The following is a 16,731-nucleotide window of genomic DNA, read 5'->3' as shown; positions in this document are numbered from 1 at the left end:
TTATTGTACCCTTGTAAATTTGCCTTAAGCTTATGCTAGTTGGTTGTTGCCATGAAACTTAAAGGGTAAGTGTTAAGCCAATTCAGTTATGCAAGTTAAATGAGAGTTTTGATAATTGACCCGAAGATATCGACAGAGAATTCGGGAAAGCGATTGTACGAAAAGCCAAATTAATTTATATTCATTTTCCCGTTCCATTAAGTCGTTCGTGAGTGGTTTGAGTTGAGAATCCACAATTTGACGCAATTAATACCCACGAGGGATGGATTAGCACGCAAGAATAAAACGTTAATACAAGGTGTAGCAGTACTAGAACACAATTACAATAGCCATGAGAGCTCATTAATGACGATTAAAATTCATTAGTTGAGAGAAGTCAAGACCAAAAGGAATGCATGGAAGATGGGGAGTGTTGGGGAAAAGAAAAAGAGGAGGAGGATATCAGCGTGAAAATGGGGTCAATTTGGGTCTTATTTGAAAACCGATCTGGATTCATATTTCAGTCCAATAACAACCCAAAAACTCATGTTATTTGTTTTTCTACAATTTATAATTCAGCAATTTATATTCCAGTCATTTGTTTTTCTACAATTTATGTTATTTCATATTGTAATTATATATTTAGGTATATATATTTTAATTTATATTTAAACAAGTTCATAGTTCTTCAATTTATACTTATTGTTTATGTGTATAATAACATATATGTAAATAATATAATACGTGTGATAAATATCGTATATGTATATATTTAATTGTTAATTTACCTCCTTGCATATGTTTATTATATTGATATGTTGTGTCTTTAATTTTTATCTAAATTATCACGATAAATTTTATATGGTAAGTTTCGTATGATAAAAATTCGTATAACTTATATTTTTCAAGATTTATTTTAGTAATTTGATTGTTCTTACTTTTATTGTGATGTCAAATTTAATTAATGACATGTTATGAATTATAATTTCTTTTAGAAATACTATGGGATCCTTTTGGAGGTATATGCATGTATGCGCCATAAAAAATTTATGGCATTCTTTCTAGAATGTAATTTAAATATGTGCATCGTTAAGAAATTGGATTTCTTAGTTAAGGAAAAGATTCCTTAAACAATATGAGTTAAGGAGGACGCATTTCAAAGCTCTTATATATAGAAAATTTCATGCTTAGGAGAATATATAGGTAGAAAAGGTTATATATTTGTGATGTTTGACAATTTTAAATATTATGATTGTAGCATTATAATTTTATAACATGGATGAGTTTTCCATACTAAATTATGAATGTAAACATTACACTTTTGTGAAAAATATTTTTAATATATTGTTATTTTCTTTGAAATAAATATCTCATTAAATGTGGAATTTTAAATGCGAAGAACAGAGCCTGGAGTATGTGTGCAAGGAAAAAGTATTATCCAATAAAGCCTATGTATTCATTTATTAAGTTTCGTACTAGAACATAATTATATTTTGGTTGTGGTAATTATATTTTATAAGAGTGATTTAATATCTTATGTTGGTTTGCTAATTTGTACTTTGACATGCCGAAATAATGTCATTTTTTGTAAGACTTACATTTCAAGTATTTTTTATAAAATACATATAGAATTAGAATTCAAATTACATAAATAACATTTATCTGCAGGTTACACCATGTGTCCTAGATAAAAACACGCCTCAATGGCATTAGAATCGTGAAAATTTTTAAAGTGGACCGAGTGCACCTTTATTGGGTGTTCCATTTTCTCAAAATATAAATTTATTATGACATTTTTATCCATATCATTTTGTTTATTTACTTCCATGTCCTGGTTTTTTTCTACTTTTGGAAAGGTGCAACTACATCTGGACCACAATAACTTTTCTCCAGAATCGTCATCCTACTTGCATAGCAAAGTAGGATCTTGTCGTAACAACCCAACTTGTTACTAACTTGTACTAGGCTCAACTGTGTGTAGTCAGATTTAATTCTCTTTAAATTGATAAAAAAAAGTTGACAAATATATCTTAATAATTGTTAAAAATAAGTCATGTTAATATTTGTTTCAAGGATTAAAATATTTTATGTCCTTATTAGTCTATTCAGTTAAATGTCAACAATTCAAGAAAACAAAAGTTTTCTATCTCTAATTGACAATACATTCCATTTTAGTTGATAATTTTTTAAATTATATTATTATTTAATCGAGGAATAATAATAAAACAAGGAAAGAGGATAAAAGATAAGAGTCTTTGTTATAGTTACATTATTGTTTTGAGTATGAATATACTTTGAAGAATAAAAGTAGAAAATTAGTAATTGTTGATGGAAATTATTAATGATTTATATTTTACTAAAATCTAATCACATAAATAACAAGTTATAGAAATATAAAAATCTATTTTGTTGAATTTTTAATTAACGGTTTTTTTATATGTTTCACTCTACAAATTACATTTCTTGCTTTGTAACACGAAAAAGAAAAGGAAAAAAAATCAAAACAATGATGTGATATAGTCTTTTATCACTTATCTCATTATGGTTTTTTTATCGCTTACTGTTTTTATATTTTTTCCACTAAAATTATCTTTAATATAGTTCAAATTGGACTAGCATATCAATTTTGTTCACAATCCTTTTCATTCAAATTCACCTTTAACACAATTAAAAATTGGATTAACATGTCAATTTTTTTCTCCATTAATAGTAAAAAAAAAAATCACAGGTAAGGCATAAAAAAAACAAAGGAAATAAGTGATAGAAAAAATCATTGAGTATTTTTTTATTTTATTTTCAAATAATTCATCCTTAATTTTAAATTATGCTAGCCTCTTAAAAAGTTATATATTCAAGATAATGCTACCGAATGAATTGAAAAGGAAAGCAATTAGAATAGGTACACATGACGTCACATGTTTTTATAGGTTTCTAGCTACTAATATTCAATAATAATCGTAAAATATTTGAACTTTTTATGATTAATTGCTTAGATGTGTATTCATAAAATATGTAAGAAGATTGCCTTAACAATTTAAACATGTATTTTATTAAGGAAAATTGTTTTCTCTAATTGTAGGAGATAATTATCTCATGTCACAGAGACATAAAAAGACGTACATGCACTTTCTTTCTTTTCTTTTTTTCTTTAATTTGTGGGCTCCACATTTCTTAGTAGGGTAGAAAAAAAAATTTCTCTCATGTTAAATGAGAGAAGTATTACCCTTCTATCAATACAATAAATCTTGTTATATGTTATGACACAAATAACCATCTCGTCATTAGAATTTTTTGAAGTTATCATATTTGATACGACAGAATGGTCCTTTAGCAGAAAAAGAAAGTGAGTCACTCTGATATAATTTGGTAATACATATATATGTGATGTATTTTATTTACTTTTAACGCTGACGGATCTGGGCTTTGGGCCCGTACTGGAGTTAACTGACCCAGTGCTGCTGGGCCTCTCCAGTACAGATCCAGAGCGGTCTGAGTCATTTGCTCTTTTCTATCTCGTGCCACTGAATGAAGCTGACCACGCACCACCGGCCTTTTATAATAGTGGGTTTAACGCTTGATGCCATATCTGGGGAAAAAAAAATAGAACGGGTAACCCTTCTTTTAGTTCTTTGTAGTTTGTACTGATTTTACCTTTGTTTGCGGGAAGTTTTTTTATTACTTTCCTCGTAACATTTTGTTCAAAAAGCTTCTTCATAGATAAATAATGTTTATTTAATGGTTTATATTTAACCTTTCGAGGCTGCCGCTAATTAGAAACGATAGTTTATCCTAATTGCAATCTAATATCACATAGAAACTCGTAGTACTCGAGAAAATCAACTTATTCATTTTCAAGAAAAAATCCCTTCTACTGTCTTTCGCAATGCCAGATTGACATAACGTTAACATTTTCCACCAGTGTCCTGGGATCAAATCGGACACTCAAATGCCAACGGCTTCCTAGACAACGAACCACACGATAACAGTTAATTTAACAGAAAATCCTGACCGTTTTTGAAGCCTCAGAACATATTTTAGATTCGAAACTTCTTAACACTGGTTAGTGGTTAACCAGAAGATTGAAAAAATCTCGATTTTACGGAATTACTACTCAAAGGCACTGTCATAACTTGCACTTGCAATAAAGCTAATTTACACGGAAAACAGTTATCACACCTTTATATGCCACCAAAAATTCCGTGTGGCAACAATTGCATAGTAAAACTTTTAACATATTGTGTTAAATTTTATCGAGTATAATTACATGTCAGGAAGAGCTGAAAGGGTTCACCGCAATCCTGCCTTCTGTACAAAAACTTCCTTTGGCGATGATTGGTCAGTATGGATAAATATATTCAGTATTTCACCGACATGTAAACCGCCCCTTCTGTTTCAAGATCGAAAACCCTTTCGACAAAACCATTCCATGTAATGCTTTCTCGAACAATTTCACCTTAATCCCAAACAATACAAAACTTCAACAAGGTAACGGGGGTTTATCTTTTCATTTTCAGCCAGGGATGTGCTGCCAGCAATCTTCATAATGCCCCACAATTCCACCAACTCAAGTCATATATACCAATCCTTCAGTATGGTTATCCGAAGAAGACAATCTTTTGGATGCCTCGTGCAAACATATTTGAGCCCAAAAGACAGGCACAAACCCAGTTGCTGATTGCAAAGACTATAACCCATCAAAGTCACATTAAGCTCCTAAAGTTCCTTAACCGCTATAGTGAATTTTCTGATTTTGAGAGCTCTGACCCTGAGGCTGCTGTTGGGAAGCCTGCATGTTCAGCGGCTGTGTGTTGTAGTGAGCAAAAGGCTGGGAGTAGAGAGAATTCATCTGCAAAGAACCCAGACAATTTACAGGAAGTAAAAGAAAAAGTTGCATGCATCAAACAGCAAGGAAATCCAAGTTTGGCAGTAAATTAAGAGGTGAAACGACCACATCCTTTCAATCTTTTGTAATTATTATTTTAATAAAAAAAGGCTGGAACCACAGGAAACCTGGGACTGAAGAGGGTTGGCATTCGCCACACTGAAATGGCTCTGTGTTGCATCATCTTGCAAGGGATCGCTGAATCCAACCTGAGTGAAAAGACCTTGTGATCCATGAGCCATGTAGTCCTGTGAATAATAGAAAAATCAGAACAGGACGGACGGAAAGACCAAGCAACCCAAATTGACAAAAGGAAAGGCTCATTAATAGCCATTTCAGCAACCTGAGACATAAAGTCATTTCCAGAACCAAAACGTGAATAACCAGCTTGAGAATTCTGGTTAAGAAAGTTCCCAGGGAATCCACCTTGTGCTCCTTGTGTAGCATAATCAACAGCATATCCACTTTGAGAAGCCTTAAGTTAGTCAAAGTGTTAGAAGGAAAAAAAAGAAGGCATTTCAATGCAAAGAACTTAAGCTTTGGTTAAAAAAATGAACATCTAACTTATATGATTTAACAATAGGAAACAACAAAAGCCCATAACCCTGTTATGCTGATTGATGAAGTTAATTTAGGTCTCAAAAACAATCAGACATGTCATACAAAATTTAACCTGTTATACAAAATAGTTCACAAACCTGAGTAGAGAAATCAGTAACATTATAAGGAACATGAGATCCCTGGCTTTTGAAGTCATCACCCAAGAAGTCCTGGTGGAAATTTTAAAAAAAAAAAAATCACAAAAATGAGCCAATTTAACATTGAAACAATATCGAGATTCTACCAAATTATGGCAAGTACCTGGGACATTCCGGGAACAGAAAATTGATCTCGAAATGACTGGCCTGCCCCTTGGACCGGCATCTAATATGCACAAGAAAAATACAGTCAGAACTCAAACATGACAAAAAAATGGATAGAACGGAATGAAGGAAGCACACACATTATTGGCAAACCCAGGTTGAGATAATGGACCACCACCAGATGGCTGGCTGTTGGGATTCTCTATAGCAAGGAAGTTAAACGTAGATCCAATATTCCCAATAGGTTGTTGTGTGCCTTGTTGATGCGGAAGATGATTGCCAATTGGAGCACCAGAATTACCTCTCCCAGCCCCAAAACCCCGACTCCCTGTAGATGGAACATGAGGAACTGCCCCAACAGGCCCATGTACGGCCCCACGAGAAGGAATGGCATATGGTTGAGATTGGGGACCACCATGAAAAGGATGCAAGGGAACCCTTGGCACAGGATACCCAGCAGGATGCACTCCAGGCTTATGGGTTCCATTTGGTGGGCCAGGAGGTATATAAGATCCTAAAGTAGACAGAAAAAATTGTTGTCATACAACAATATATATGATCAGAATATCATAAGATCCAGAAGCCATGTGTAGAAGATGATAATAACTTAAAACAAACCAGTACAATTCTGAAATGTTCTAAATCACAAGTACTTCAATGGGACATAAAGACACACCAACACCACAAGGATAACTTGAAATTATATTCAAGAAAAAATAACAAATTATAAATTAAGTACCCCTTCCACGGCTGCTCCTGCGATCTGAACTTGTGCCAGCACCAGAGCCAACAGAACCAAAATTATCATTAGAAGCAACTCCAGGTCCACCACCATAAAAAAGCCTTCGTTCATTGTAAATCTGCATAAAAATAAGGCCAACCATGACATTGATATGTAATCTTCTCGATAAACAAATGCCTCATCATAAAAGCACCAAACTGAATGCATTAACAGAACCCTGCCACCAGGGGGTAGCACATAAATCAACTCTCTGCAATCCTTTAACACCTACCTTCTTGGGTTTCTGGAACTGAACCATACTCTGCTTCAAGTTATTTAAAGGCCCTTCAACTAAGCATTCATGTTCCTGTTTAGAAAATGGGGGAAAAGGGCAGTTTGTTAATAAAAATTAAAAAGCTACACGAAAACAAGATTGATAGAAATCACTCTTATTATGCTGGAGAACTTTTTTTGATAAATCATAAAGGGACAGTTAAAAACATTAGAATTCTGAATTGCACAAATATTTCAGGTAAACTTAAGCTCTTGCTCAGCAGGCATGTCTATTTTAATCAATACCACAAGAAGTGGAATCTTAAAGCACAAGAACTACCTTGTAGTGAGTCAATAAACTATTCCATAGAGGCTGCTTGCTCAAAACTTTAGGGTTTCCCAGAATTACAATACCATATCTTGCTCGTGTCAAAGCAACATTGAGCCTCCTTGGATCATTCAGGAATCCGATGCCCTAAAATAAGGTATAGAGGTAAACCATTGATCCATCAAACTTTATAATAATGGCCCCAAAATGCTGACATTTGAAGCATGCAAACTTTGAAAACAGCCACAAACAAGTACTACCAAAGGATGAGTTGACCAACCTGATGTTCATTACTTCTGACACACGATAGAATGATGTAATCTTTCTCCCTTCCTTGAAAGGAATCAACACTAGCAACCTGAAAAGAATAAAATTAATGTAGCAACTGTAGCCAGGTCAGAGATAGCAAATCAATAATGGTATCTGTATCAAACCTCGATCTCCTTGTAAAGTTGCTGCCTGAGAGCACCATTTCTTGACATATAGTTCACAATATAAGCTCTTTGCCCCTCATAAGGTGTTATCACACCAATCTGTTAAACATTAAAAAAAAACATTAATATTAACAGACTTAGTGTTAACCCAAATGTTTAATTTACAGTTCAAAAGATACCTGACTTGGAACCACGCCACTTTTTAAGAAAGTGGTTACTATCTTTTCAACATTTGCAGCCTCAGTCCTATTCAAATAAGATGTTCCACTAGCACTTATCTCTTCTTGTCCCATCTAGAAAACCGTTAGGAAAATAATTAAAAGAAAGCTGTCAGAAAAGCACAATGGACAAAATTTACGACAAGTGTCAACAGTAAAAGACAAAAAAATTGATACAAGGTCAATGGATGACTATAGATACATTTCTGCCACAACAAAAGAAAACAACATTCACATACATGATATATGTATTTACAGTACCTGAACATAAAAAAACATGGGACGGTTTGGCACAGGCCACGGAAAATCAATTCCCGAAGATTGCCTTTCATTAACAGTGACTCCATTTTGCAAGGTGCCTTCATAAAAGCTGTTTGAGGGAAATTCTGAAAGGCATGGATGCATACGGTACTGAACCTGATATTTGAGCAAATAAACAAAACCTTGAAGTTAGTAAACAAAAGTAAAAAATTAAACCAAAAAAAATAATCAGCATGAAATATTCCAAAGCCCTGACAAAACTAATGAAGCAGCCGATCTACAAAGGTTAGGATAGTGATACGAGCCTATCATAGTCAGCAAACGGTTTAGAAGGGTGCATAGAAGAAAGAGAAGCAGGGGAATATTACATAATGCTGAGTCAGCAAAAGTTGTTAGGAGTAAGTCACATTGGATGGCATGGGGTCACGTTGGGTGAGTTGGTTCTATTTAGATGAGGGGTTGAGCATTCTCAAGGGGCATCTGGAATCTGAATATGGAATGGGCCCATGCTGAGTCAGCAAAAGTTGTTAGGAGTAAGTCACATTGGATGGCATGGGGTCACGTTGGGTGAGTTGGTTCTATTTAGATGAGGGGTTGAGCATTCTCAAGGGGCATCTGGAATCTGAATATGGAATGGGCCCTTGTTTGGGATTTGGGAGAGAGTGAGACCTCTAAAATTGTCTCACAATATCCATAGTATCTTTACATTGTTATTTCCAGTTTTTCGTTAATTGTAATAGCTTTAATTTCTGCAAAAGAGTCTCAGTAATTTGTATTGCTCAGTGTTTGTGTTTGCTTTTAATCAATATATGAAAAAAGGACTGAAGTTATTCATGTCAACAAACATCTTTTCTTGCTTTACTTCTGAATCTGAGCTGAAGTCCGTAACAGATAGCAATTCATAGCAGTTGAAGACATGAATCCTCACATGAAAATTAAGAGGTCATTTACCTGCAACCTAATTGGTTTGACACCAAGTAGAACAAGGCGTTCAAAAAGCGACTGTGCTAACCCAGCACGAGCTGCTTTCTTGCACATAATGACTGGACCAAGCTGACAATGATCACCAACAAGAACAACCTAAACAGAAATATCTTGTTAGAAACATCCACAATCAAAGAGTACACAACTGCACATGCAGATTTGAACCCCAAATACCTGCTTTGCCCCAAGAACCAAAGGAATAAGGCACTCAGGTTCGGTTGCTTGAGTGGACTCGTCAATAAGTACCTGAAAAAAAAAAAAATATCAATAATATAAGAATTTGAACAAGAATATGGCAATTACACATTGCAAGTAACATATGTTTCAACCTGACGGAACCTAAAGTTTGCCAACCGAGGATCTCCAGCACCGACACATGTACAGCAGATCACATCAGCACTCTGAGAAATCTCCCTTTCTGTTGCTCGCTTAAGTGCCTTGTATTTTTTCTCATCACTGCTAGAAAGTTCTCCTGAAATATGATTAAAAAAATAATTGTCATTTTTAACTCTTGATGCATACTTCCCTTGCCCATTAAAGGGAAAAGTTAAAACATAGCACTAGACACCACTAATAACAGACCAAGGGAAGAATGAAAGAGAGGGGGGAGAGAGAGAGAGAGCAAGAGTAATCATTATTACCCATACTTAGAAGCAAAAGCACGAACTCTCTTTAGCTTTCTCAGCTTTAGAGTATATATTAGAGTAATCATTATCACAATTGCATGTATTAGAGTATATAGCTTAGCTTTAGCTTGCTTAGCTTTGTTTTCTGTTGGTTGTACATTTTGTACTATGGCTCTGCTTGTACAGAACACATACTCCCTAATTATAATCAGTTAGAGATTAGTTAGCTTTTCAGTTAGAGTTCATTCTCAGATCTCTGTATTTCTCATGCTCTATAAATAGTGGCTCACTGTATTCATCATCTCAGAATATCAATATACAAACAGAATGATTCTCTCTCTCTCTCTCTTCTCTCTCTCTCTCTCTCTCTCTCTCTCTCTCCCCTTCTCTCAAATTCTGATGGAACATAAATTGATAACATCTGTCTGTCCTAGATAGTAGAAATACAAACTTTAAAAGCAAAACAAATAGTGCTGCACACAAACTAGATAAGCAGCAACGAAACCAACTTAATTGTCCCAAGCTTAAATAGGTTTATTATAGCATCTGAGGTTTTTTTTGGGGGGATAAAAAAAGATGTGAAAACTATAATTAAATTAATTAGAATGCACCCAAATCAACCACAATTGAACTCAGTTTGTCATTCAGGCAATACTTTCTAAATCCAACTAGCTTTTGAGCAAAAAAAGCCCAGACCTTGTTCATCCTTCAGCAGTTGTAACTTGTGAAGTTCACTCTTGTCAGATGTGTCAAGATGTCGAACCTGCAACAGACACCATTCACATTCACATGCATCATGCTGTCTGTAATGATCATCATTCATATGCATCATGCGAGAGATGTATACTGCTATTGTGAATGGCCATGATATGAAAAGAAAATTGGTAGAAAGAAATGCAACACTGACCTGATAGTGAAGAGTTAAATGCTCGACAGGAGAACTCACAGCTTCCCTTGACTTTGCACAAAGCCTCACAACCTTGAACGAAAGAAAATTTGTATTACACGGAGGTTCACTATTTTTCATATATAACCAACTCCGAAACATAATACACAGCAACTATACCTTTAATCCAGTAGCACTTATCTTTTCAGCCAGCTGATCCACAGCTACATTACTAGGTGCACAAACCAAAACCTGAAAATTAAGTTGGGGAGGGAAGGAAAGGAAAGGAAAGGAGAGAAGTGAATAAACAGAAGCAAGAGAGAAAAGCAAATGATATCTAGAGAAAAAATTAAAAACATACCTGTCCCTGGCCTTGTTTGGCCATGTGATATACAAGTGCTGCAGAGGTCACAGTCTTACCAGTTCCAGGTGGTCCTTGAATCAAACTAATAGGCCTCTGAAGAACACTCTTGACAGCAAACACCTACAAACATAGGAGATTGGTGAATGGAGGGGAAGGGAAGGAACCATGTCGGATAATGGAGGGTAAGGGAAAGTTTAAGGGAATCTTTCCTCTTGCTTTAGAGAGGAAGGAAATTAGGATTTTCACTTAACCCTCCAAAATGCCCCAGAACTTATTTTTCAAAGTTCCCCCAATTAGGACTATAGCAGGAAAAGACATATCAATATCAAACATATTAGCAAGAAATTCATATAACAACAGTGAGATATAAGATCAGAAGAAATAACAGCATACTTGAGATGCATTCAGCTCTGGAAGCCCGGGTGCACCAAAGCGACGAGGCAATGCATTACGCACCATCTGAACCTCAACTTCATGACCCAATAAGTGATGATAAATGTACCTGCATATTAAACAGCAATTGTAAAAATTGCAAATAACAAAAAATGTGAATAAAAAATTCCACCACAATCATAACTTCTGTTTTGAGATTGCATAATTAGTTAAAACTAAGATAATCCTGTCACAATGCTATTATTCCCTTACACTACATATACTCCAGTATTATTTCAACCTCACAATTGGATCCAAACATTCACATGTCATAAAAAGATAAATATAGTATATACTGCCCCATTACCGAACCATTCCTAATTACACTACAATTAATAGCAACTTATAGAACTATAGCCATGTCCTTGCCAACGTAAATAAGCACATTTGATGAAAAAATTACAATCCTGAGCGCTGCAATCTTCAAATCATGTGGAAAAACAAACGAAGGAAAAAACATAACAATATACAGGGAAAAGGGGGCAATACAAGGCATCCACACAAATGCCATTAAACCTGACCTAGGACCAACTTACCCACTAACACTTGTCTCATCTACAGCAAAGGTTTTCATAGCTCCCTGCATCCTATCAAAGCTTGTACTCTTCCAGACAAAATCAACACTGAAACCATGGTTAACATCAACTGGAACCCCCTGTACACAACAAGGGCAATAAGTGTTACATACAGATATAGAGCTTGAAATCACAATACAAGTATAGCAAACTAATGCTAAATTTACCTGACTAGCACGAAGCTCCAGTGCAACCTCCTCTTGTGCAGTTAGCTTAATCTGAAAATAGAATATAAAGCATCTTACACAGCACATTATTGAACAAATTAAAAGAAAAAAAATAAAACTAACTAATTGCATACGTTAATAAAATCATATGCATTATTCAATACTAATTGTATAGCACAGAATAAGTTAACAATAAAATAACATAACAGACATCAGCCAACAGTGTTCTTTTATTTTCAAGAAGAGAAATAATGAGCGGTTGAAAGATAAGTGGATCTCAAAATGAGATAGAAGAGGATATTGGAGAGAGAGAAATGAAGCAGGAGTTTCATTATTTGAAAATAATTTTCTACATTATATTTATTCACCCATTTTTTCTATTAGTATGTTTTAACTAAATTTAAGTATATTAACGGTTCAGTAGAAAGTACAAGGACAAAAAGTGAAGGTTTGAAACAGCCCAGAAGTTTGATTCATTAGTGCTAGAGATAAAATAACACCCCATGCATACCACATGACCCACTGACTGCCATGCAGGATGTGCAGCATCACCAGAATAACGCAATCGCAATTCATCACCAGGTACAAGCCGCAATTCATTATCTTCCTACAATATGACACAACATTGTTTATCTTCGAATAGAGAAGAGAAAAATAATAATAACAAAACATTGAATACAACCTATGAAGAACATAAGAACTCCAGATTATAATGTACAACTATAGTAGTAACAATCACTCAGCCAAAAAAAGATACCTTTGGAAATACAAAGTACGCAACACGCTTCTTGTTAAGACCAATATCCCATCGAAGTGTGACATTGTCTTTGCTTTGTGATTCTTTCATCATCTACATCAACAAAGCACATACATGATAACAAAAAAAAAACATTACAGAAGATGAGTGGAGAAAGCAATCAGGGGTTTTCCTAGTTAGAGAAGATCCAAAAGTATATGTACCAAAAAATAAATAAACTAAGCAGCTAATGATAGTATGTTTTACAATGAAGTAAAGAAAAAATATTACCTTATCATAATCAGCTTCAAGCTTAATTAGAGGAGCAAATACATTTTGATACTGAGAAAACAAGGCAAACAAGAAAGATAATAAATAAGACCAAGTATAAACCAAGAAACTGGTGACATACTACACATATTACCAAAATAAAACATTAAAAAAGTCATCCAGAACACACCTGATATGCATCTTCGTATTTCAGAGCCACAGACTGAGGTTCATCATCTACACCAGGCTTTTCAAGGTCCTCAAAAGAAGCATCAGGATTTGTCTTCCACAACTCTTCCACCTTATTTATTTGCTGTGCACTTATTTGGCGTGCCCTTAACTGCTCCTGTTCAGATGGGATCTGCAAAAGGCAACATTGTAATATAGATGGATGAAAAATATAAACAAAAATAAATTAACACAAAGGAAAGATAGTAACCTTGACAAGCCACTGCAAGAAACACCTATCATCAATCAACGGGCACCACTGACTAAGGTCCCAATTCATGTCCTTCAAGGCATTGACACTCAAGCAAGGTTCACGACAAAGAAGAACAACTACACTTTCTGTCTTTGCAGAAATAAATCCAAGGAGAAACACATTACGACACCCACAGTTGTAGCATTCAAGAATTGTTTCTCCCAACGGACTATCTTTGTGCAGACAGACTTCCTTGTGTTTTGCCCGAACCTACATGAACAACGAAATAAGCAGCAAACCAAAGCAAAATTTGCTCATAAAAGAAATATATATATACACGTCACTCCAAGCAACAGCAAAAATTTCAAGAGTTATCAGTCAAACAAACACATTTGATTGACAACAATAATGATAAACTTTGAATCAAAAATTCATAAAAGTATATAATAGAAAAGCAACTTATTTCTTGTCACTCTGTAACAATATATAAAATTATTCTTGAATTTCATACGGCAGACATGAAAAACAGGCAATAAAATAGAATAGGAGAGAAAAATCAAAAGAACCAAAAGAGATAGACAGCACAGATACTAAGTAACAGATTTTTATTTTTATTTTCTGGCTTTTACATAGTGGAACACCAATCATAAACTCCCCCTAGCCCCAAATGTTATTTTGTAAGCATACTTTTAACTGACAAGGCAGACAAAAATGAGCTAAAAGCTGTTAGAAGAGAAAAAGAGAGCATAAAATTTTCTTATTCTTGTTCATCCCAAAAAACAAAAGTAATTAAAGGAACACAAGTAAGTAAATGGCATACACACAAATTGACAGATTAATTTCAATTAATTACTTTTTTCCTTTACTTAGCTAGTTTACTTTCAATTTTGCAAACTAAAAATTCTACAAAATGTAACTGCCATGAACTCATACAGACAAATACAAGTACAACAAACTTGATAAAGGTCATACATCAAAACATGTACAAGCAGAGCTTCAGGAGAAAAGTTATTAGAACTACAATCACAATAGTAAAGCAAATACAGTATTGCCTGGAGATAGAAATCACAGGGAGGATTGCAAAACGGTTCTGAATTGCTAAAAAGGAGCATCTGGGTGACTAGAACAACACAGGCAATTCAGAAAATACCTGTTTTAGTGGTTATTTGCTCTTGGGTTGCACCAGATCTAGTTGGATCTGTCCAAGACAGATGCAAAAATACCTTTTTTACCCAAATTTTTGGGATTTTTTTCTTTAAATAAAAAACGGTTACTAAAAGTCAAATCAGAAAACTAAGTGCTAGAACAAGATATCTCCTATATACGTCAAATAAGACTGCGTGGTTGAAAAACAAGAAAAACATTACAATACCAACTGCCCAGCTATATCTCCTATTGAATCTGTAGCCTGTTACATATTAACTTACTGGTTCTCATATGCAATATTAACATTGTTAAATCAACTATTTGAAATACAATCTTTCTTTTATAGGTGTATATGTCTTTTATGTTTTATAAACTATTTACCAATTTGTTATCATATCTTATGAATAGATAGGATTCATGATTCAAAATAAAAATAAAAATCAGCCTTCTGATTCCAGAGACATGATATATATCTAAATGTGACAACTACGCTTGGGAGAACTGAGTCTAATATAATGAGAAACTTTGCTACATCCAAGTACAAAAATGGATATAAGGTGGTTCTAATAATCAAAACAAATAAACTAAGTATGACACTATGAACATTATCTTCCTATCATTGCAAAGGAAGCTCCACGTCAGCAACTTTCACACAATTTTGTGAGGTTAAAGGGAAAAGGGAAAAAAAACTTCCAGCTGCTTTCAAAATAACTACAGGTAGTCCACAAATATCTACAATTCTAACTGATTTTCACTTTTCACCAGTAATTTGAACGTATGCATAAAAAGAACTACATTTCTGACTTCTAAACCATGAACTTTCCAACTATCATCAGCTTATCGAAGTTTCTAAACTTACAAGTATGTCATGACCACAGTTCATACCACTAACCCAAATACAAGGAACAAGAAAATCCAAAACCAAACAACCGTTAAAAAAACAGCAAACGCGGTGATAACAACTCACCAGGTGATTGACGATATGCGATCCCGAGGTGTTCCCCCGCGAATTACAGAACCATTTGCGACAGGACGGTACATTGCACCTCACAACACACGCTGGATTGGAGACCCCGCAATAACGGCAAGCATGTTCAGTGAAATCTCCTTTACCAAACTCATAATTATCATCATCCCCGGTGTCCTCGAAATTCAACCCGCTCATCCCAGCCGCCAGTGCATCCACCATCTGGCTATTCCCGCTGCTGTTTCCCGACCGGCCTTTCGTGGCGCTTCCCGGAGGCGCCGAAACAGGCGAGGCATCTGACTGGTGATCGGACCCTGCTCCGCCTCCACCGCCGCGCTCCGACGGGTCCGCCAGCGAATCAGAGGGCGTGGGCCACGCCACCGACGACCTAATCGGGTCGCGGAACTCGGGGTAGTCGAAATCCTCGCCCTGAGTGTTGAATTCCAAGAAAGTGTAGGCGTCGTTCCCTGTGTCGGGTTGCGAAGCCGTATCGAATAGATTGCTCTGTTGTGAGTCCATCGCTCGTGAGGGTTTTCAGAATCAAGAAGCGACGATCTTCTGAGAGTTGATTGAATGGTTCGAGTCAGGGTTTTAAAAGAGAGTGCTTTGTTTGGACGTGAGTAGAGGATTAAGAATTTTGATTAGGGTTAGGGTTAGGGTTGGGTGTGAGAAATGAAGAGAAAATTAGAGCTCAAGAACGGATAGAGAACACTCACACATTAGATGAGAATGAGACACAGAAACATAGGCATAGTGGAAATGGGGGATGCACGTATACGCGCTTCTCTACAAACGTATTCAATGAGCACATGGAATATACGCGCTCCTTGGTCACGTGAGCTTTTCGCACACCCTACACTTATCACGTGCTGAGTATAATTATATAATTTTTAATTTGGCATTAAAATTTAGATAATAAATAATAGTAATTCTTAAGATGTCATAATATATAATTTATTAGTGTATTACTCGTGGATGCATCGAAAATAAATCATTTTATTTTTCTAATAAAAGTTAACAAAAAAATTTAACCAAAATTTATGAATAATATTTTGTATGACATAAACACGTAGTTGCATCATGTAGGAACAAAAAGCAAATTAAATATCTTTCTTTAGTCTCAAATTAAATAATGATACTGAGCAATACTTTAAATTGATATATCTATACTTTCACATATTCAACTAACAAAACAGGT

The 16,731-nt window shown here is 35.0% G+C and overlaps 1 protein-coding gene across 2 annotated transcripts; it reads right to left on the bottom strand.

Annotated features, from left to right (window-relative positions):
- Window positions 1–4,006: 4,006 nt before the first annotated feature.
- On the bottom strand, window positions 4,007–16,271 carry LOC133289897 (regulator of nonsense transcripts 1 homolog). Of its 2 annotated transcripts, none has more exons than XM_061487915.1 (29): window positions 15,534–16,271; window positions 13,439–13,690; window positions 13,190–13,360; window positions 13,021–13,071; window positions 12,751–12,843; window positions 12,505–12,600; window positions 11,994–12,044; window positions 11,788–11,906; window positions 11,213–11,321; window positions 10,817–10,939; window positions 10,636–10,707; window positions 10,477–10,548; window positions 10,266–10,332; window positions 9,273–9,415; window positions 9,118–9,189; window positions 8,911–9,039; window positions 7,960–8,115; window positions 7,660–7,773; window positions 7,481–7,579; window positions 7,327–7,404; window positions 7,059–7,193; window positions 6,738–6,812; window positions 6,464–6,584; window positions 5,865–6,238; window positions 5,723–5,785; window positions 5,560–5,631; window positions 5,205–5,336; window positions 4,990–5,109; window positions 4,007–4,825 (listed from the first exon to the last, which is right to left on the bottom strand). In XM_061487915.1, exons 1-29 carry the CDS (start codon window positions 16,050–16,052, stop codon window positions 4,703–4,705), a joined length of 3,801 nt encoding a protein of 1,266 aa, XP_061343899.1. In that variant the 5' UTR covers window positions 16,053–16,271; the 3' UTR covers window positions 4,007–4,702. The 2 variants fall into 2 exon arrangements, with proteins under 2 accessions (XP_061343899.1, XP_061343900.1); XM_061487916.1 differs by having other exon boundaries at window positions 5,723–5,761.
- Between the last annotated feature and the right edge of the window lie 460 nt (window positions 16,272–16,731).

The sequence above is a fragment of the Gastrolobium bilobum genome, unplaced genomic scaffold (genome assembly GCF_033153095.1).
Source record: "Gastrolobium bilobum isolate Gb01-03AN ecotype WA unplaced genomic scaffold, APGP_CSIRO_Gbil_v1 utg16824, whole genome shotgun sequence".
Taxonomy (NCBI): domain Eukaryota; kingdom Viridiplantae; phylum Streptophyta; class Magnoliopsida; order Fabales; family Fabaceae; genus Gastrolobium; species Gastrolobium bilobum.
The sequence above is the reverse complement of the archived record's forward strand: the minus strand, read 5'-3'. Positions and strand labels throughout refer to the sequence as shown.

Excerpts from the sequence above, each read along its gene's own strand:
- LOC133289897 (XM_061487915.1), bottom strand. The coding sequence starts at position 16,052 with ATGGACTCACAACAGAGCAATCTATTCGATACGGCTTCGCAACCCGAC. Across the intron at positions 13,072-13,189 it reads AATACGAAGATGCATATCAG|TATCAAAATGTATTTGCTCC; the intron begins GTGTGTTCTGGA and ends TTGTTTTCTCAG. Across the intron at positions 7,580-7,659 it reads GTGGCGTGGTTCCAAGTCAG|ATTGGTGTGATAACACCTTA; the intron begins GTATCTTTTGAA and ends AATGTTTAACAG.